At 42.1% G+C, this 21,162-nt stretch overlaps 1 protein-coding gene across 1 annotated transcript in view; it reads left to right on the top strand.

The window, feature by feature from the left end:
• The window catches only part of LOC116392755 (E3 ubiquitin-protein ligase SMURF2-like), a 34,838-nt gene extending 13,695 nt beyond the window's left edge, over positions 1-21,143 (top strand). The window contains exons 2-8 of the mRNA XM_031864483.1: positions 5,633-5,671; positions 7,845-7,953; positions 12,700-12,833; positions 16,296-16,361; positions 17,086-17,170; positions 17,656-17,739; positions 19,458-21,143. Coding sequence (XP_031720343.1) covers positions 5,633-5,671; positions 7,845-7,953; positions 12,700-12,833; positions 16,296-16,361; positions 17,086-17,170; positions 17,656-17,739; positions 19,458-19,713 — 773 coding nt within the window. The 3' untranslated portion in view covers positions 19,714-21,143. The remainder of the gene's footprint in view (positions 1-5,632; positions 5,672-7,844; positions 7,954-12,699; positions 12,834-16,295; positions 16,362-17,085; positions 17,171-17,655; positions 17,740-19,457) is intronic.
• The last annotated feature ends 19 nt before the right edge of the window (positions 21,144-21,162 follow it).

Raw genomic sequence — 21,162 nt, 5'->3', positions numbered from 1 at the left:
CTCTCAGAGAATTACTTGAACAAATGGACCACAAAATGGCTGCACTTGACTGTGGAGTTGGCAGTGTACAATCACGCAATCGTCTACTGGAGCTACTGACCGCAAACGCTTTTGGTCTCGGGCAGAGCAGCCCAGCTCTGTGGTTTGATGATGTTAACAGAGTGCAAGAGGCTGGAGGCATGCTGGTGGTCCAGTGCAAATCACACGCTGTCGTGAACTTGAATACAGCCCGTGTCCTTTTGTCTTGTCATCCCCTTTCTTCACAGACGAAAATATTATTTTCCCACGACAGATTCATACCACTCAAAATGAAGTGTCTTCAAAGATGTACTTTGGGATTGCGTTCACAGCAGCATCTGTTCTTGTTTTAAAAATAAACTTTAATTTTGTGATTTGTGCTGCACAGATTATTGAGCTAAATGACCTGATCCATCAAACTGGTGCAGCTTTCAAAGAGAGCATCCTCTTTGGAACAACACCCCCCTACCCCTCTTCCCAACAAACATAGTGAGGCGTTAAGCCTCCATTGCAAACGGAGACTCCCTTGAGAAAACGGCGGGCACCCTCACGCCTGACTGTTTAAGACCTTTCACCTTTTGACCAGAACTAATGCTAACCGTTAGCCTGACCTTTGTGTTCAGACAGACGGCAAAGCCCCCACCCCTCCAACTGCCTCTCTTTGTGGTCTGAGGCTCATTGTGCATATTTAGTAATGAATGCTAAGGGCCTTGCTTTTTGTCATACATAATATAATTATTGTGCATCATTTTGCGGTGATGTATGTATATGAAAATGTTACATCGGTGGTGCTGTATTTGTATTTATTGTAAATCCTATTGCAGAGGGATATGTAATACTATATCTTATCTTAACTTATCTTTAAGTTCAAATTTTCACTGTGTTGGAGCATGGGACAGGCTGCAGGCGACCACAGAGGAGCTGCTTCTCTTCCGCATGAAATACACGCATGGCCAGTAAGGACTGAAGCAATTTTTTAAGATCAGGGTCAGATGATTTTACCGCACAGTAAACAGTGTTTGGTGAGTCAAGTAAACTCATATAGTGGAACACAAGGCCTCTCGTGCCTGCACTCATCCACTGGTGGGAGGGCCCGGACACAGATGTCCTGACCGCCAGCCATTCAGGGCTGGTGTAATGGCACCATTGATTCTGTGATTATGTGAGGGGGCGTATCTCTTACTAAAAGTATTATTTATTAAATTCACAGGGAATCAGGCTCGCGCCTCGTCTCTTTGGTGCCCTGTCTGTTAACATGAGGCGACGGGGCAAGCATGATATCTACACATGTAGATTATTATATCTTTAAAAAATGTTTTAATGGTTAATCATTAGCCTCACACTTATTTTATACGTATTCAAAAGCACTGAGACATCAATGTCTCATGGCTTAATAACGGTTTGGGCTTAAACGGTACGCTACCAGTCCTCCTGGAGATGGGACACTATGGTGGACCTCTGAAGCCTGAGGACTTATCGTCTGGGTCAATGACTGTCACTGTCTGTCTCCACCTCCCTAAGCTACCAGACAGTGGTAAAGGCATTATCGCAGCACGTTGCTTGCTGAGATGGATAGGCTTTGGTTTTAGTGTGACAGTTTGATTTATGGCTTCTTTCACATTGTGGAATGGGGGTGACTCACCTACAAATGGTCCCACAACAGCAGCTGTTTCAAATCCTTTTGCTAAACAATGGACCAGCGTTGACCCTTTCTGAGCCTTTTAACTGCTCTGACAGCTTGGTTTAAGATGAGTGCAACTTTGGGTGGTCAATGACTGAATCAGCAGTGTGTAGTGGAAAAGCCAAAGTGAAATGTAAGTTTGAGCGTCTTTAGCTTCTGTGCTGTTACGTATTTCACAGTGAAACAGAATATTTGAGTACGGTTGTAAACACCCGAGTGGAGGATGAGTCATCAAACATTTGAAACCGTTTTAAAAGGAGAGGGACTGTGTATTTTACATTTTACTTTAATGTGAGCTCTTATGGGTGTTGAAATGTGTCACATCAACACCAGAGCGATGGTAGAGAACAGTTCGTCTGGCTTTAGTGAAGTTACAGGGATTTCTGCCATCAATATCTTTAAGCTGGTGGGAAGATCAGCTGTCTAAACTGTCTCCAGACATCGTATGGTTTAAAAACAAAAGGAGATACAATAAGAATGTTACTCTGATGAACGTCCATCCAGAAGGTGTGTAATGAATTTCAATCATTTCAGCTCACAGTGGGCATCAGGGAAAGTCTTTGCATAATCTCCTCCCAAAAATATTTCTGCTTTAGTTGTGGATGCATTGCCTCTCCTCTTACTGGTAAAGTGAGGGTTTGTGGTGGGCTCCAGCTTCACCCCAGGTTTACTGATTTACTGATTCCTAGTTGACCTAGCTTTCCGTGTTAGGATCTGAATGAGTCTGGTCCTCTGCCAGCCCCGGGTCACCATGGCCTGCCTGCTCACGTGGCAGCCATTCAACACTGCTGGATCCCCACAGGGCGCACGGATGAGATCTGATTCCTCATTGATGCCAGGGTCCACAGTTGTAGAGTTTGCAAAAGCCCAGATAAGATTATCAACATATTTAGGCATGTTTATCTAAATCCTTGTGGGGCTCCTGTAAAATGACGTTAAACAAATCTGTGGGGCAGTATTTAGAAGAATAGAGGTTTTCTGAACATTTCTCAGTCTGCCTTTGTTTTCACAATATACTGATGTATTTTCTATAGTGACTATAGTGCTGCTGAATTGCGAAAGGTTGAACAGAGAGAGCCAAGGAGCCCTTTTATAGAGGCTTTTCCCAGATCACAGGGAGGGAAGGTTCACAATGCAGCTCTCTCTCTCTCTTGCATAAAGGACACTGAACTCTTAACTCACTAATGCACACACATGTCCAGATGGCTTTCCCTTTGCATCTTGCTGTTGCATACATTCTCACGGTACTCACTGTACCTTGTCGTCTGACTCTTTTTTTTGAATGCCAGACGGCCTGTTGTCTCACTAATTGCCAATAAGTCAATTAGGTACCTTGTAGAAACCTGGAGTAAGATCAAATGATGTGTCTTCATAAGTCATGAAAACCTTGCTGGTAGTTTTATCTCTGAACTTTGGCCCCCAGTTGTCATTATTGCTCCATTGTCTAATGTATGCCCCCTTTGAACCTATTCGTCATTGTCATCATCGCCAGTGGTGAAAAGCCATTGATGATGATGATGATGAGTGAGGCTTTACCCTCTGTGGCAATCGTGGCCGAGACACTGGAGCAGTGTGCAGGTTAATCCTTTAATCTTCATTAGCATAGTTTGGTAACCAGAGAGCCAAGTCTGCATTATTGCTCAGCACACTCCGTTTAACCCACTACAGCTACTTACCAGTGTTGCCTCCTCAGCAGTCGTGAGCACCCACAGCGAAACCATATGACGCTATGATAAAAATCCAAACTCAAATAATAGCTGAATGCCACACAACATGGTTCAGACCTTTTCTGGAGTAGTTTATTAGCCTCTGGGAATAAATCCGCTTTGCAAATGTTTTTATGAGGAAGGAAACTCACTCTACAGGCTTGTTAGGATAAACACACTGCATATTTGTAACACTAAATGTGAACATAAATTTAGCTTGTTTACAAGAAAACTCCACGGGGCCTCTTTTAAACATTCCCAAACTAATAGACAAAGTGCAGTTTGTCACTAAACCTCTGTTGCTAATATCCTGGAATACGAGTGAACGCAACAGGCTCATACATTCATCTTAAAGGCAAGGGTTAAGGCCTAAGATGACGACCCATTTTAACTTTGGTGGCGGATTTTTGGGTTGGAATCTCTGTCCACAAATGTTCTGCCAAGATTTCAGGCCTCTGTCTCTCCTGTTTTTCTCCTGTCTGCCGTCAACACTGTCCATTTTGTCTCACAGGAGGCTTTTCTGGCGGCCTCTGATTTGGCCTGCATCCATACTGTCGGCTTTGGCAGTGTAATTTCCCCCTGACAAGCTGATGGTTAGTGTTCATCCAGGCAGCCCAGTCAGTGCAATTTGGTTTGTGTTACGATCGTCTGTTTCCCATGTTGTGATTCTGTCTGATTTGTCTTGACCTTGTCATTTTGGTCACCGTCGAGGTCTCCACTTTGAATGGGTTTAATGATAGGTTGGTTTCCCAGGCCTGTCCACATCTTTTACGGAAGTGGTGCTTGTTTCTTATTCGCGGCAGGTTCACATGCTCTAACATGATCTGTTGTGTAAGCCGTGTACACGATGTCTCCAGCACAGCACTGTTTTGGCGTAGGGATCTTAATGTAATAAATGTGTATTTCTGAGCTCGTATCAACATCTGAAAAAGTCAAAAATGTCAAACTGCATAACAGTTCTGTCCTTCAAGCTACATCTAATATTCATAACTCATGTATATTCATTTCTTAATGAGGCATAGTTGGCTGCTGTAAAAAAAAATAGCACTACAGCGTTCACTACAGGTTTTACATTGAGTTGTAGATGTTGGACAATATTCCCTTTGGAAGCCTTATCTTTCTGGTTTTCAGAAATAATAGATGCCACCTGAGGCTGGCTAGAACAGAATTTATTTGTGTGGTATTTATGGCTTGTTTCTTCATTAGACAGTGGTAGAGGGGAAGAGGCAGAAAATAATGCTAAGATAAAGAAGATGACAAGCGGCAAAGGATGTGATGTGCATTTGAACTTCCTATTTTCAGGCAGATGTCCTTTTTATATCCCACTGAGTTGCCTGGGCACTGCAGAATATCTAATCTGTCTTTTGATTAACTTGTAATGTAAATCTTGTAGTTACTAAGGCCATAATATGGTTGGAAAAGGGAGTGTTCACGTGTGCCTGCCCATTACCATGAATATACAGTTTTATAAACCTTTTTGTTTTGAGTTCAGTGATCAAGATGTTGGTCCGTCACATCTCCCATGCTCACCATTTTTATCATCTTCATCGTGTTGGTTTTCTCTGCTACTGCTATTAGTTGTTGCTGCTTGGCCAGGGCCTACTTTGTCTCGCTTTTATAATTGTCACAGGATTGTCTAGCCAGCTCCAAACAAAGCATTGGCCTGCTTCAGTTCAAACAGGCCCTCTTAACACACAAGGAAGGAGACATTTAGGACGAAAGATTTAAAAAAAGACAACAGACTCGCAGACTCTCTTACTTTGTCGGCCTCTGTTGAAAGCTATTGCATGTTGTCTGTGATGCAAATCCCCCAAGGACTTGCTTCATACAGGAAAAAGTGCTTCTCTACTCAATATTTTACAAGGAGGAACTCTGAAGACTGATCTCCTTGTCTGTGATGGGACGATGAAGATGGACAAACCTATATGTTTTCAAAAAGACAGCAGTAATAATTACTCAAAGGAAACTGTGTCAAGTTTTTACAAATGTGCTTTAAAAATCAGTAACTTCACTTGCAGAGTAAAAGATGTACTCTATAATATCTTAGAATAGATATTCAATAGAAGGATTACATGCCATTGAATGCTGACTGTTTGTATGATGACAGCCAAGGTTCTTGTGAAAACCATCTTTGGCCTGTTTTTTTTTTTTTTTTTTTTTTTTTTAAATCTATTTTACATCAAATTTTTAACCTGACACTAACATCTCTGTATTTCTTCTTTTCCAGTCCTGTGTGCAAAGAACCTGGCAAAAAAAGACTTCTTCCGTAAGTAGATCCTATTTTTACATGTTGCTATTCTCGTCCCATTCCCCCCCCCTTGTGCATTAAAATGGGCTTTGTCAGCAGTGGCAGCTTGCTGGCTTTTGAAGCCGTGCTGTAAATGAAGTCCCTCAGGAGCCGTCTGTCTGTTTCACGCACCAGGAGGCTTGGCACGCACAGGGACCCACCGCTAACCAAACTTCTAGCAATACGCATCAGGTCCACTGAAACGGAGGCATTAGACTTGACTTAAAAAACGGCTTTGTTTAAACTGCACAGAAAGAACATCTTAATGGTGATTAACTGAGAATAAAACACAAACTTCACTGTAGTTTAGAAGACATTTCATCCCCTGATTTTGCATTTTGTCGTAAGAACATCACATGTCAAATCCTGCTCATTTTGTAATGGAAGAAAATAAGGAGACCTAAATATGTTCAGTGTGGTACAGGTAGGCCCTGCCTTGCCTTGTCTGGCTTTCTATTAGAAAACAAGCCAATGCAAATATAGAGAGACTAAAGAGTCTGACACCATTCTAGTGAGATTGGACTATAAAACACAAGTGCAAACAAACATGCAAAGATTGAAATACTGATATTTGGAGGTCATAGTAGGAGGAATAGGTACATCGTTTTCTTATTGGCTTCTAATTTACTATTGGTTAACGTTTAGCTGCAGGCCGTTTCTTCAACCTCTGTTTAGGCGATCAGGACAGAAGGCCGTCCTCAGTCGCTGGCATTAATGCAAGAGGAGACCTACCATTTAGTTCTACTGACGAGACGTTTCCCACAAAAGAATACCTCTGAGCAACCCACATCTTTTAAATGGATTGACAGTTGTGGCCAGGGTGAAAGTGCTTAATTGCATGGTGAGGTATTAAGCTAGTGGTTTGGTTCTCCATTAACCTGGAGGTCATGAATACACACAATAGCAAGTTCATTTATCTTCACAGAGACGGAAGTCTCACAAAAGCATAAGGGTGATTGAACAGGTTTGACTTGTGTGAAGTATCGGTGCCCAAAGGTAAAAACTCACGTTTAAAGTAGGCATGCACAGCCACACAGAGAACACCAGGTAAACACGGCAAACAAGATACTATTAATAGATTATACGTGTAGAGTAGAATAAAGCTTCAATGTCCCAGAAGGGTGATTTGGCTCACAGACAGCAGTCAATGATAGTAAATTCAAAAAGAATACAACTATGAATAAAAATGGCAATCAATACAACACACACATACTGACACATTGTATTGAATGATACTGATGAGACTGCGTCGGTGCCTAAATCTGCCCGGGATACTACTACCTCCGACCACACTATGATGTCCTTGCACTCTGAACTTAATGAGCAGTGTTATGATCAGAGGAGCTTTGCAATAAGATTTGTAGGCTCCCCTGATGGTCCCATAACAAAGGTCCAGCACAATCCCATGTCTTGTAGGGGAGGAAACTTGACTAAGGGACTTATCCACAGAGCAGCAATGAAAAGCCCCCATAATAAAGATGGGTGCATCTGGGGATATGCTCTGCGAGCTGCTGCTGCACTTTTACGATGACTGATGTGGCATTGACCACGTTTGCTTTAGGGTGGATACAAACAACCATGATACATAATTTAGGAAATTCTCTTGGCAGGTAAAAAGGGTGCGGAGACGCAGCTAAAAACTCAATATTGGGGAAATTCTTTGAGGCCGGTCATACTCCTCTGGGACAACCATTGCTGTAAAAAAAAAAAAAAAAGGCTATCGGAAGAAGAAAAATCTAGCAACCTTCATGATAGTAAGACGTCAGTGGATAAGATAACGGCACAAACAAATTCCTGTCTCCGGGCTGGGAGACTTAAAAAAAAAAAAAAAAAAAAAAAGAGCAAAATAGTTGCAGTCACCACAGGTGCATTGACCCGACTACAACTGCTCTAGATTTGTTCTACATGTCACTTACCTCTGCTGAGTAGATGGTACAGATTTAGGATTTTTTTTTATGAGCAGTATTTGCTTGCCTGGTCTCTCTGAAATGTGATAATTGTACTACTGAATAACTGAATTGTGAGACATAAATCAGTCTAAATGGGCGGGGTTGAACTTGTCCCATTGTCACACACATGTACGTGAGGGTTTAAAGGGTTTGTACAGTTGCTTAACGAAACCTTTTTTGCTTGCCTCTGTCTGCTTTTACAGGGTTGCCAGATCCTTTTGCCAAAGTGGTGGTGGATGGCTCAGGACAATGCCACTCTACAGATACTGTGAGAAATACGCTGGACCCCAAGTGGAATCAACATTATGATCTGTAAGTGAACAGAACTGTTTTGATGCCTCATTTAGAAACTAATGCAGCGAGTGCTTGTGTGTGGATTTTGTGTATGAGGTCACACACACCACCTGAAATTTGAAACCGTACAGGAAGTATTGTTATCGCAGAAAAACGCCGTACTGGTTTTGCTCTGTAGTATGTCTCCGTGTGGAACTGCTATGACAAGTGTTTCAGGAATGCTGATTGAGTCGTCTCTTCACTGTGCGCAGAGACATCCATCTTTAAAGCTTTTGAGCCATTTCATGCGTGAACAAAACATCATGCAGAGTGAGATTTTAGACATTCCATACCTCTGGCCTCACTCTGACGAATGTCGAATGCACATGAGATTCCTTGGGAGGAAAACACAACACATACTGATATGAATTCTTTCTTTCTCAGGTAACGGATTCATGCTATTTTGGGTATTAGAGGATGGCGTTTGATAAATAGTTCTGCACTCTGGAACAATATCCTCTGTAATTTGGAGTTTGTGTGATTCATATTTATCTGCTTTGCTCACTTTTCTGAGCCGAATGTGTCTTCACATAGGCCAACACACACACTTGGAGTGCGGCTTTATTTTTGTAATCTCATATAGTTTAACGTGTAAATTAATATTATTAGTATTTCAAACTAAACTGAATAATGCCATGGCAAAAACCAGAAGGGATGCAGGAGGGAAACACGTTTGTTGTTAGATGGTTACTGCTGAGAAAAGTTACAACAGTAACGGTAACATCCCTGTACTGAGGTCTGTGTCGACAGACGGTTACAAGGAGTGATTACCAACAAAGGACCCGCTGGCAACCGCGGTTGTGTAGTCGTGAGAGACGGAGGGAAACTGTTAGAAAAGGGAATTTAGGAAAAAATGAAGCCTGAAAGAAATAGCTGAAAATAATAGTTAAATTTGATCGTTTAGGAAAAAGGCAGCAAAAATGATGTTATAATTATGGCCGCCATGATATGTTCCGTAATAGACTCATCGATTGGCAGATGAAGATTTTTGATTTTTTTTCAAGCAAAAATGGCAATCTTGTCTCCGGACATTTTTCTCAATTTTCTGACAATTTATAGACCAGGCAATTTAATGAATATATTATTCAATAAAACAATGTGTAGGTTAATCAATAACCAAAATAATTGTTTGTTGCTGCCCTAATTATAATCAAATCCAGTTGTGTAAGAAGAACATATGTTTCTGAATTATTTAACTGTCCATACATATGCGACTGTACATTTCACTATAACAACTGAAGCATTTTGCCTTGCTGGGTGCTCACACACACACTCACACCTGTTTCACAATGCTGCCTGTGCACTGTCAACATTAACCTCAGATCCCCTCTTTTACATAATTCTCTCCCTCCTTCTCGATCCCCACCCTCTCGGAGGAGTTTGTTTCCCTCCAGCGACCCCTGGCCTCTTCCTCTGGTTCAGGAAATGGCTAACATGCCACAGAAAGCAGATGGGAGTGTGGGATTGGCCCATTGCCAACTCACCACCCCCCCCATCTTCAGCTTTAGGAGGTGGGGTCTTCTTGTCACATGACATTGATACTACCATACGCCTTGGTTCTCTACATTACATAACATACATACCCTGTAAAAAAAAGTTATAGCTATACATTTAGTATGTGTTGAAAGTTCATGAACTTGCAGTAATATGTAGGTCTGGTTTTGGCAAGTTGCCTCCTCATGCTTGGCATCTGTTTCCAGCCGTCTTCTCTTTTCCCACAGTAGAATGCTAAAAGAGAGCAAGTTGTTTGCTCTGGGCTTGGAAACAGGCCTGGTTTTGGTTGTATATTCGGTACGCTTTTTGTCTCTCGCCATCTTGGACTGAAAGCAAAGGTTCAACCACCTTCAAGAAGCTCTACTGCCAGACATACCTACATTGCAGCCAGACATTATTGTACTTTCTTTAGTGATGTTATTGCTTAAATGTTCACAATTTTCTGTTATGAGAGACAGGAAAAGTCTGTGGAAGCATATGTCCAAAAGTGGAAGAAGTGAAATGGGGCGGTCGGTTCAATGTAACAGCACGGAACAAGGGAATAGAGGAAGAATGCGTTGGCATTAACTCAATTTACATCAATCAGATCAAGATACTTGATATGGACGAGCCAGAGCTGTAGAATCTCCACTCTGATTTATTTTTGTCTTTTAAAGATGTTAACAACTGAAGGCTGTCCAACATTAATATGAAATATATCCAACTTGGAAAGAAATCTCATTGGTGATATCCCAATGTAACGTACGTTCCTTGGCAAGACAAAGTGTGGGAAGCTGTTCGGCTCTGGAGTTAGTATGTCCTGGAAAGCTAATCTGGATTTGCCCCAAGAATGTTTCCCCTCCTCTGCTATTGTCTGTAGGATTAGTAGTGCTAATCCTTTTTTGTTTTTGCGCAACTACCTTTATGAAGTGCGTGAGTGAGAGAGATACAGAGAGATTGTTTTTAATTGTGTTGTCTCTGTGCTTGACCAACAGCAGAGAATCGTATGAGAGTTTCTTGTTCTAGTTTTTAAAGTAGAGTTAGTGGTGGGACTGGAATACTTTAACACCATGAACAGCAAAAGGAGCGTGCCAAGAACACGAGGGGAACCCTGCACATACTGTTCTGTTTGAGTCCTGAGCAGTATTCACAAGGGGAAGAAAAATATGAATCTGTCATTATTAATTCATTTATAATGCATCTTATGTCATAATATTATCTGGAAATAGATTAATTTAATGGCTATTGTTATATCTGACATAATATTCAGAGGTATATTCATCTTATGGGGGCATATTTCTTTTTACTTGGAAATATTTTTATTATTTTGAGCATGCTGCTATAATATTTCATGTATAATATTATGTCTTGTGCAAAAACATTAGGAACTTTATAAATTACTTTTTCCAAAACCAAGCCTAGAAATGTTTTGACACAGCCCATAAGGGATGTTGACCAGTTTCAGATGGTGGCCGCACAGTGAGAACTGGTCCCTGCAGCTCTGGACAGATTTTCTGTTCAGAAATATGGTCCAGTTTGTCCTTTTCTGGATAAAGTTCGCACACCAAGTATACTGTGGCTTTCAGAGCAACACCAACCACCTATAGAAGACAGGGAGTCACAGTCAGTCCAGTCTCTAGTCATGTGTGTAAATACTGTACTTATTAATCAGTGCTGACTGTTAAACCCACTCCGATCTGTATTAATCTGCTGATGATAGCAGTGTTGCGATAATTTCCTCAGTACCTGCAATGTTATGTCAGCATAAGGTATCCCAACACAGTTTTTGGCACAGTCATTATTAGTGAGGAAATGACATGTTTCACCTGTTCTCTTTTCTTCAGACACTCGGTCATTGTCTCGTCGGCTATTTCAGTTCTCTTTTTTTGCTCTGAGATGCTTTGCACACCACACCTTTGCATCACATTGACCTGTTAATGTCACAACTGCAGTGTGTGTGAAGGGAAGAGCATGAGATTAAGCCTACAACATTATAATGTGCTCAGAAAGAGCATTTGAGTTGCACCACAGCACGCAAAATGCAGGGAACCAAATTGAAACATAACAATGCTTGCAGAGCTTAGTCGAAAGTGATCTCATCAGTGTGAACAACAGCACTGCTTTAATTAAACACAAATTAACAAATAAATCCATTCAGCTGTTTTGTTTGTCAAGTTCTCCTAATTTGTGAAATATTCTGTATAATCTCGTATTATGGCGTGACAGAACCCTTCCCAAATTAGAGGGTTTGGAACCTCTCACCGCCAGTGGTTTCTAGTCTGTAAATATCCATTTCGTGGGGGGAAAAAGCCTTTAACTCCTAAGACAATTGAAAGTTCAGTAGCATAAAACTGTTCTTTCACTATTTGACTTCTAATAATGTTAAATGGCTATGTACTAGCCATCTAGTAGATCATAATCTACAGGAGCATCAAAGCAAAGGCTTCTGCTAAGAGAGAAAAAGTGAACGTGCCAAGATGCTAATCTCTGCTACTGCACATCCTGATCAGATTTTAAGATAGCAACAACAGACTGAATCACTGGACACACAAAATGATCCACCACTCTCACAGGTTGTAATTTAATTTCAGTGCAACAATTAACCAAATTCCAGGATTTGGCTTACATACTAAATATATGCGTTTAGTAGGGAAACCCCACTTCTCGTTAGTGATACACAGCATAATATAGAGCTTGGCATCAGTGCTGGCTGCTAGGCTGTAATTACGTGTGTGTGTGTGAGTGTGAGTGTGTGTGTGAGAGAGAGAGAGAGAGAGAGATTGTGCATTTGAATGTTGAACTCTGCGTGTTTACTGTGGGAGCTGTCTGGGTGTCAGACAGTGGTGGAGCACATCACGGGGACTTCCTCTGTTCTTCAACCACGACTAGACTTGGCTGCTCTTAATCTGCACAAACACTCGAGCACGTACACAAGGTACTTTAAATCAGCTGATCGGCCTCATTACACCGTCTCAAAGTCTACACCGCAAACATGGTCTGCATTGTTCTCTTGCTGTTGGATGCGAAATACAAGTTTTTAGTTTTGTTTTTTTTAGTCGGTGTATTTGTCGCAGCTCATGATTTCATTTCATACCCTGCGGGTTGATCACCTGCTCTGCTCTCTTTTCAATGTACACACAAGTATAAGTCATGTGTTTATTGAACCATTTGGAAACTCTATTGTCAGGATTGCAAACTCCTTTTTTTGTCTTATTGAACTGTTTTCCTTCACTTCTTCTCTTCCTCTGTCAGATACATCGGAAAGGCAGACTCGATAACCATCAGTGTATGGAACCACAAAAAGATCCACAAAAAGCAGGGCGCAGGTTTCCTCGGCTGTGTCCGCCTCCTATCCAACGCCATCAACAGACTCAAAGACACTGGCTGTAAGTACTCTGTGTGTCTGGTCTCTGCATGCTCACCATGGCCTTTACCCTGGTGCCAGTCTGGCTTGTTAGTGAAGAGTGATGGGGAGGTTCCACGGGAAATACAGAATTAATTAAATAATAACTTAAGAGTGAGCCATGTTAAGATCTCCTCACACATCTATGCACACTCCTTCTGCACTCAGCACACATAGTCAGATAGACAAATGTGTGGGCAAGACATAGTGTCTCCAACAACTTACAAAAACTTCATTTCAAGGAGCCTTTCCTGTGCTTCTGTTTTGTCTGACTGCAACAGTTTGATAGCTAGCTAGCCTGCTGCTACATGTGTAGCTCTTTCAACGCTCCCATCCTCAGCTTGCAGCCTGCTGCTGCGTTTGTGCTAGCCATTCATTGCCATAAGATTTATGGGCACAATACACAAGCAACTCCTTTAGGCCACACATGTCAGAAATATTGTTTGCTGTAGATATCCGGCACCCGGGACTAATTCAACAGTCACAATTCATTTTTACAGCAATGCAACTGTCTGTCAAGAAGCAACAAGATTTTATTCTTGGAAACAAATTCCTGCTGGTATACTTATTGGCACTGTTTTGCACAAGATGCAAAAACAGGAATAAGGATGCTGTTTTGGGATAGTTGTGTGACCATAAAGTTGACCCCAGGCTAGTGTGGGTAACATACAAAGGAACAGCAATGAGTTTGCACAGACACGTTCTCAAACAGTTACGTCTGCGTTGCTTCAGACTGCGGCTCCTGTGTTGATTTTGACTCCTATTTTCTGTGTGCAGTCAACATGGCCACATGCTTGTTAGCCCTGGCTACCTCGATGGCAGCACCAGTCAGTTGATACTGACGCATATACACTTAGCTGTACTACATACTCTCAAATTAACATTCTTTCACACATTTGTCTCCTTTTCTCAATCCATCTTCCTGACCTGTCCTAAACAAAACATGTCGGACATGTTCCAGAGCAACCACACTTGGTTGCGTTTTCTTCCCTTTTTTTTTTTAAATATCCGGCTTTTTTTTCTTATTTCCATTCTTTCATTTTACACAGTCACACCCCACAACCACTAAAGGAGTTGTCTGTCTGAATATAATTGCCATTTGTTGGATGCTTTTTTTTAATCCAAACTGCATAGTTGGATACTTCCATGAATGTAGGTAGTCGGAATTTAGTTGGCCCAAATGCAACAGACTCATATGCCAACTCCAAAAAGCTAAATACTTTAAATTAGAGTGCATAATATGTATTATATTTGCTCCTAAATGGCGTTCTTGGCACATACTTTAAAGTTCACCCCTTAATCCACCAAAAACCACAAAAGGGACCTTGACAGCCACGAAAGCCTGGTGCCATGCTTTTACCCTACTGGGTGCCAAAGGACTTGTCCTTAGATTTACCCACAGCTTCCAGAAACAGACAGTTTAGGCTCCAGTTAGACTCCAGACCAGCCACTTACTGTACAGCCACCCTGGCATAAATGATACTTTTTCATAGCCACAGGAAGTAGACATGGAGACAGCTCATGATCTATGACAAGACACCAGCACTCACATTACCCCCTTGTCCTGAGTGCTGCAGACACACACACACACACACACACACACACACACACAGTGTACCCAGTCTGTGGTCTGACCAAGATGCACATGTGCACAAACAAACACACACACACACACACATTGAGACAAATATAAAAACACAAAACAATACTTTACTGGAATTGCATTCGTTCCTAGAAGTCATATTCGACTCCTGCACACACGCACACGCACGCTCTCTTGCAAACCAAAAGTGGATCTGGCATGATTGTCTAGTTTACTAGAAGTCTGTCTGGCTCTACACTGAGCTCCATTTCCTGCAGCATCGCAGACACAAACCTCTGAGTCCTCTGTCCTACTTCTGAACCCACAAACCCAGTAACACACAGGCACCACCATCAAAATGACTTGCCTGACTGCACGTGCTAGTCTGCCTCGCTTGGATCCCTGATGTTTATTTGTGTGTAGTATTTATAGTGTTGATGTAACAGTGTTTTATATTTACTGATTTGCTGATTGTGATACTGCTGATGGTTTTACATATGCATACAGACATGCACGCACAGAGCTACAGATGTGCATAAGCTATATGTATCGATACTAAACACACTCGGCTCATGATGGTCAACATGCACATATTTACACTAGTTTATGTGGTTTGTTCATTGTAGCAACCACTTTCCCTAGCTCAGGAGTTGAATGGTGCAGTGATGGCTTGTGTTTAAAGGTCTGCAAATGTCCTTTTTCTCCATTTCTTCCTTCTCTTATTCAAGAGAAAAATCTGCTTACTATTCCAGCCATGTAAGGCTTAGACCATCCCTGTTTAGTCTAGACACGTATCCGGAACAGATGCACACACACTTCTGGAAACAAGCTATAGGGTTGTTTAGATCTGCTTAGTCCATAGAAGCAGACACACACAGGCAAACCAAAGACATGATTCAGTCTGGCTTTGGTTTTAGTGTTGGTGCATGGAGAACTGGGGCATCTCTTTATCTCCCTTTCTCTCACTCACGCACTCTCTCGCTGCCTCTTCTGCATATTTCCCTTCCTCTCCTACACTCACACTCTTAGGTTTGATTAGGCTTTATATTTTAGTAAGCCAAAGCCCCTGCAGGACTCTTACCCTGTGTACACACACACAAACAGAGGTTGCAGTTTAGATGGGTACCAATTAATATCACTCCTGCGCTGGTCAGCTAGACTGGACCTGCACAAGTTCCCCTGTGGGGCTTAGTGTGTGTGTGAGAGAGAGAGAGTGTATCTGTGTCCGGAGCTTGTTCCGAGTCTTCTTTGATTGTGTTTCTGTGCTGTCCATGTCTGGCAGTGCAAACACATTTTGGTGTCCAATTTTTTTTTATATCTCACACACAAAATGGGTCTTCTGCAGAGAACTCTGTTTTTAAAAAATATATATTTTAAAGGCACACCTGTATGCAGACATCATTTGTTGAATTATAATTTTGACTGTCTCCTTCAGTGTGTCCCGTTTGACTAAGTCAGACTGTCATTAGCACCGTGTCTAAAACACATTGCCATTGAAAGGAATGAGGAGGCTATGCATTGACGCTGCAAGGTTGTCGACACAGAAGACTCCAGCAAAAGAAAACACGTTATCTGGCATAAATGTAGAACCTGGCTCACATTTAGCTACAACACAATTTAAAGTTACCCGGCAATGTTCTGCGTTGGCCAATCAAATACGTATAAGCACACATTCCTGGTACATTACTTAATTGTCATATAACATGAACATAGTAAATCTCCTGCTTATCTGGTGATTGTCACAACGGAGGATACTTGGCGTGAAATATATCAAGTTGCTCAGTACCTGGATGTGTTCGTGGTTGTACATGTGGGCAAATGCTTAATCAATGGTTGTGTGTCTGGTTTGGTTTTTCCCTGTAGATCAGAGACTGGACCTGAATAAGCTGGGCCCCAATGACAATGATACTGTGAGAGGACAAATAGTCGGTAAGAAGCACAAACGCACACAATTGCGGTTGCATACTGTACGTCACAATAGAACATTTTATCATTCTTAAGTGTGAGGCAGTCAAGCCATGTGCAGTCTTGTATCAGTCTGCGTTGCATATTCATGTTGCTCTAGTCAACAGCCAGTTTGCCATTACTTTTAAAAAAAGTTCAGATGGACACTTTTGTTCAAATCCCAAAGCATTTACTGAAACCACTGAACCAATTAACAGCTAGAAGACATTGTTGGAACTACATTTGCAGTTTACTTAAAACAAATATGTTAATGGAGAGCTCAGTTTTAGTTTTTTTTAAAGAGCAAATTATTATTTATCGCTCTCAAACCAAACATTTTTCACTATTTGAAATTAGATACATGCGGTTGAACCGTGTCCTGCAAGAGTTACCACTGGATGTCTCAGTGCTTTGTATTATTTAAACACTAGTAAACGCAAATTGAACCAGACTGCATCCTCAATGTCAATACTATGACTCGGTTCATTACTTATTGAAAAGAAGTCTTTCATCTTCTTATTTTGTTCCCGTCTTAATGTCAGAAGAGAAAAGGAAGAACACAAAATGTATAGAAAGCATCACTGAAACAGGAAACCACATACCATAGGGACTTAATACAATATGATAAATATTACCCATAAAATGCAGCTCAGACAATGACTAAGAAAATGACATTGATCGATTGTCTTCCTTGTCTTTAACTGTGTAGTGAGTCTTCAGTCCAGAGATCGCATTGGGACAGGGGGGCCGGTGGTGGACTGCAGTCGTTTGTTCGACAATGACTTACCCGATGGGTCAGTATTCTCACAGGTTTTAATCAAAAATGAGCTATCCTGTTTGTGCACACATCTTCAACTTTGTCAGAGAGTAATTATATCAGTAAAGTAATCTATAGTTTAAATGTGTACATTGGGGCAGGGGGCGAGCTTCTCTATGCTTCTGTGAATATTTAAAAATTGCTGAATATATTTACAGTAATATATGTAAACAGTAGAGTTTAACATATTATACGATGGTAATTTTTTCAGTTTTTTAAGGAGAAAATATCTATTTGATACATTTTTTTCCTGTGCAATCCTAAATGTGTAGGTTCAGCTGTATGCATGTTGGGGATTCTCTTTTTTTGTGCTGCTTATAAAATGAGGGATGAATTGTTTACAGTGCTGTCAGATTAACGTGTGCTTAATGATGACAAAGATGTATTTTTTACTTTTGATATTGCTTTACTACAAGTACAATGTTTGTTTCTCACCCGTTTTTATATTGTGCCATGAAACAGCTGGGAAGAGAGGAGGACAGCCTCCGGAAGGATACAGTACCTGAACCACATCACACGTACCACCCAGTGGGAGAGACCTACTCGGTACATCTGCACACATACTGTACACATCCTCAACTAGCACTTCAAATACAACAAGCTCGACTTTTTACAACAAAGCATCAGGAGTCTATTTAAGTGGTTGTACTTATCCCCACTTCCCTTTCCAGAAAAAAACACTTCCACTCGGCATAACTCGCAACAATAACAGTATGTCGGTAATGAGCGAATTGCTGTCAATTTCGTTAGCCCACCGCAACACACACACACACACACACACACACACACACACACACACACCGACTAGCCAGCCAGTCGGACAGCCAGGTTTTACTTGGCCCCTGTTCGTGCAGAAACAACTGTCGCCTTCCTACTTGGCCCATATCAGTGGAGCCGTTAGGGAGTAAGCAAACAAATAACACCACCACCCCCACCTCCTCACCCACTCTTACCACACATCTCTAGTGGCCCCCAGGCAGCATAGTGGAAGGCAGTAGGACAGACAGGAAAGGGTTTAGTGGCTGGTCATTTAAAAAGGCGGAAATGGTGAAGCTGAAAGGGAAGATGAGCAGCTTGGGGCTGTGTAGGAGGGTCAAGTAGCGAAAAGTAAGAATAATAGTTGGAAAAAAAGCAATCCGTCTTTACTTCCTCTCCCATTTTCTGTGACAGCAGGTGCAATAAAGACAGAGTGAAATTTAAAAAGACAATTATTTTTGCCTTATTTATAAAGTCGTGCAAGTATTTTACATATTAACTGACCAGGTACAAAGAGGGAATATTGTTATTGTGTTGTCTAAGGCAGATAGTTACTATTCTCACAATTCTTCAGTGTCAATTGTCACTGGTTCTGACTGACGACAAATTTAAGCTGGTCCATGAGCTAGTCATGAGAGGACACATTGTGGGTGTAGATGGGGAGAAAATGGCTCAGACATTGGAAATAGGAGTGGTATAACATGAAGGAAAGACCAGGGAGAGTGGAGGCAGAGGTGGGACATAAGTGAAGGGGGAGAAAGAGGAAATAGGAGGGAGGAAGAGTGTGTGGAAGGGGGAGGAGGTGGATAGTGGGTCCAAGGTTTTAGATAGCCATGGCGTCAGTAACTCCGGACAGCCAGACGACGGTCACGCATGCTACACACGCACACACACTAATATTAGTGAGTCAGCCTTTCTCTGTTTATCTCAGCTTATCAGATATTTTATCCTAAATCCTGCAGTTAAGTAGCGCACAAACACGTTCTACTGTAGTCTTGTGAGAACTTTCTGCATGCTTATATGCAACCCTTCAGATCACTTTAATCTTAACCTTAACCATAAAATCTATTTTTTATCTTGAGGACAGATGACACATGCTGTTTCCCAATAATTACACTATACCAGTTGTGTGTATGTCTAGACATCAAGAGAACAAATAAACTGGCGACACCTATGACTTAACCCTTAGCACAACTCTAACGCACCCTCCACACCCAGGTTCCTGAAAGCAGATGAAATACGGTGCACGCACAGTCTCATACATTCACCAAAACCTCATTTAATACACTCTACTGTGGATGTAACACTTTGGAATGAAAACAAACATTTGTATTGTTCTGGTCAATTTATTCAACCAGTTCACAGCAAGAAAGTTGGTGTTGTTTAGCCCAGATGCTCATGTTTATTCTCTTCTGATTTGTTATGAAATGGTAAAATGTATCTTATAACCTGAAAAAATAGAGTGAGATTACACTGCATTTACATGACCACTCACTATTCTTACCCAGGCCAGCGTCTGAGTACTCCAGCCCGTCAGGGCGGCCGCTGAGCTGTGTGGTGGACGAGAACACGCCAGTGATGACGCCCGTTAATGGGGCCGAGGCCAGCTGCCCACCGGGGGAACCGCGGATCCAGGAGAGACGGGTCCGATCGCAGCGGCATCGCAACTACATGAGTCGAACACACCTGCATACGCCACCTGACCTGCCTGAGGGTTATGGTGAGAGACAGAGCTGCAACACACGCACTCACTTCGCTAACTGATTACCATTTATTCAATCTGGTGAAATAGGAAGAGATGATCTCAATAAGTTGTTGCATTTTGTATCAAACTTCGTCAATCTGAGCAGTGAAAGCACCATTGTAAACCAAAAAAAAAGGAGGCGGTCTTGTTATGATCGTGCGATTACAAAGGTGATCCAATCATGTAGCTGCTAAAGTGTCTTTTGTGGAATGTTTTGCAGTGTGTTGGCTGGCTGGCGGTCAGAAGCATGTAAATAGTTTATTCTACCTACATGAGCTGTTTAAAGCCGTTGCTCTGGAAAAGGCATTCAGGGCCTTCTGCCATTCAGTATCAATAAGGTCACCTGAGAATGTATTTACACATCTGACTGCACCCAGTCAAATGTTGGTTACATTTGACAGAGCTCAGCCTTGTCACTACTGTTTCATTGCCAGTACATAATCAGTGTTAACGTTTACTGATATCAAAAAGGCAAGCTGAGATGAAGTCCCAGCCCTAACCCACAAAACTATGCACTGAAAGACCTGGGGAGCTGCTCCTTTGGTGGTGTCGTCTCTGTAGCCTGGAGGAAGCGATATTTTGAACATTTTTTTCCTGCCCTTTTCATCCTTTTGTTTTCTCTCTGCTGTCCTTGGCCTCTCTCAAATGTTCTCTAGCAAACCCCCCCTCCCATCCCCTCACACCCCTTACCACAGCACCATATCATGACAACTGCAATCAACACTTGCTGTGTGCCTCTGATCTCCCCTCCCTCCTTCTCTTCTCTCCTCTCTTTTACTGTCCTCGCCTCTCCTGTTTGCAGACTGATAATCCTTCTGTGAGGAGAAAGGGGGCAAGCAGGGTAGTCATCGGTGTTTAGCTCAGAGAAGGCACTTTAGGTTATTGGCAAGAAAACACATTGGGAAATTAATTCAGGGGCTACACGAGTACATTTTCCAACATTGGAATGCAGAAAATGTGTGCTTTTCACAGTCAGCCACAGTGCAGCCCACAATACGCACAGAGTATATAAAATAAATTATTATTTTAACTGTGGTCCTCTTTGCCAGGGATTTAGAAGGGCACTGTTGGACCCGTGCCCCCTTTTGAAAAGTCCTGTTGTGTCCACTGAGGCTGGCCAAGGTCGGACAAAGTGAGTCACTGATGCCCAACAGCTAGTGAGCTTTCTTCCTCAGCTAGACCCTCTGATCCAGTGGCTGGGTGTGGTCAGGGAGCGTGAGAGTGAGTGTGTGAGGGGAAAAAGAGAGGGAGACGTGGGTAGGAAATGAGTTGTGCCAGTAGGAAGTTGGGGTGGGGGGGCAGTGATGGATTAGCAGGTCCATATACATACGCACGAGCACCACGCCTGTGTACCACACACACTTTGTGCCAACACTCACTCTCCATTCATCCATGAGCTGGATGGAACGCGAGATCCAACAAGCCGATGACGATCCATTCTCTTTGGATTTCTTCCCCCATTTCTTTAT

Source organism: Anarrhichthys ocellatus, unplaced genomic scaffold (assembly GCF_004355925.1).
Source record: "Anarrhichthys ocellatus isolate YVR2014 unplaced genomic scaffold, GSC_Weel_1.0 scaffold31, whole genome shotgun sequence".
In the NCBI taxonomy this organism is placed as follows: Eukaryota; Metazoa; Chordata; class Actinopteri; order Perciformes; family Anarhichadidae; genus Anarrhichthys; species Anarrhichthys ocellatus.
Note: the sequence above shows the minus strand (reverse complement) of the source record. Positions and strands in the feature narration are given on the sequence as shown.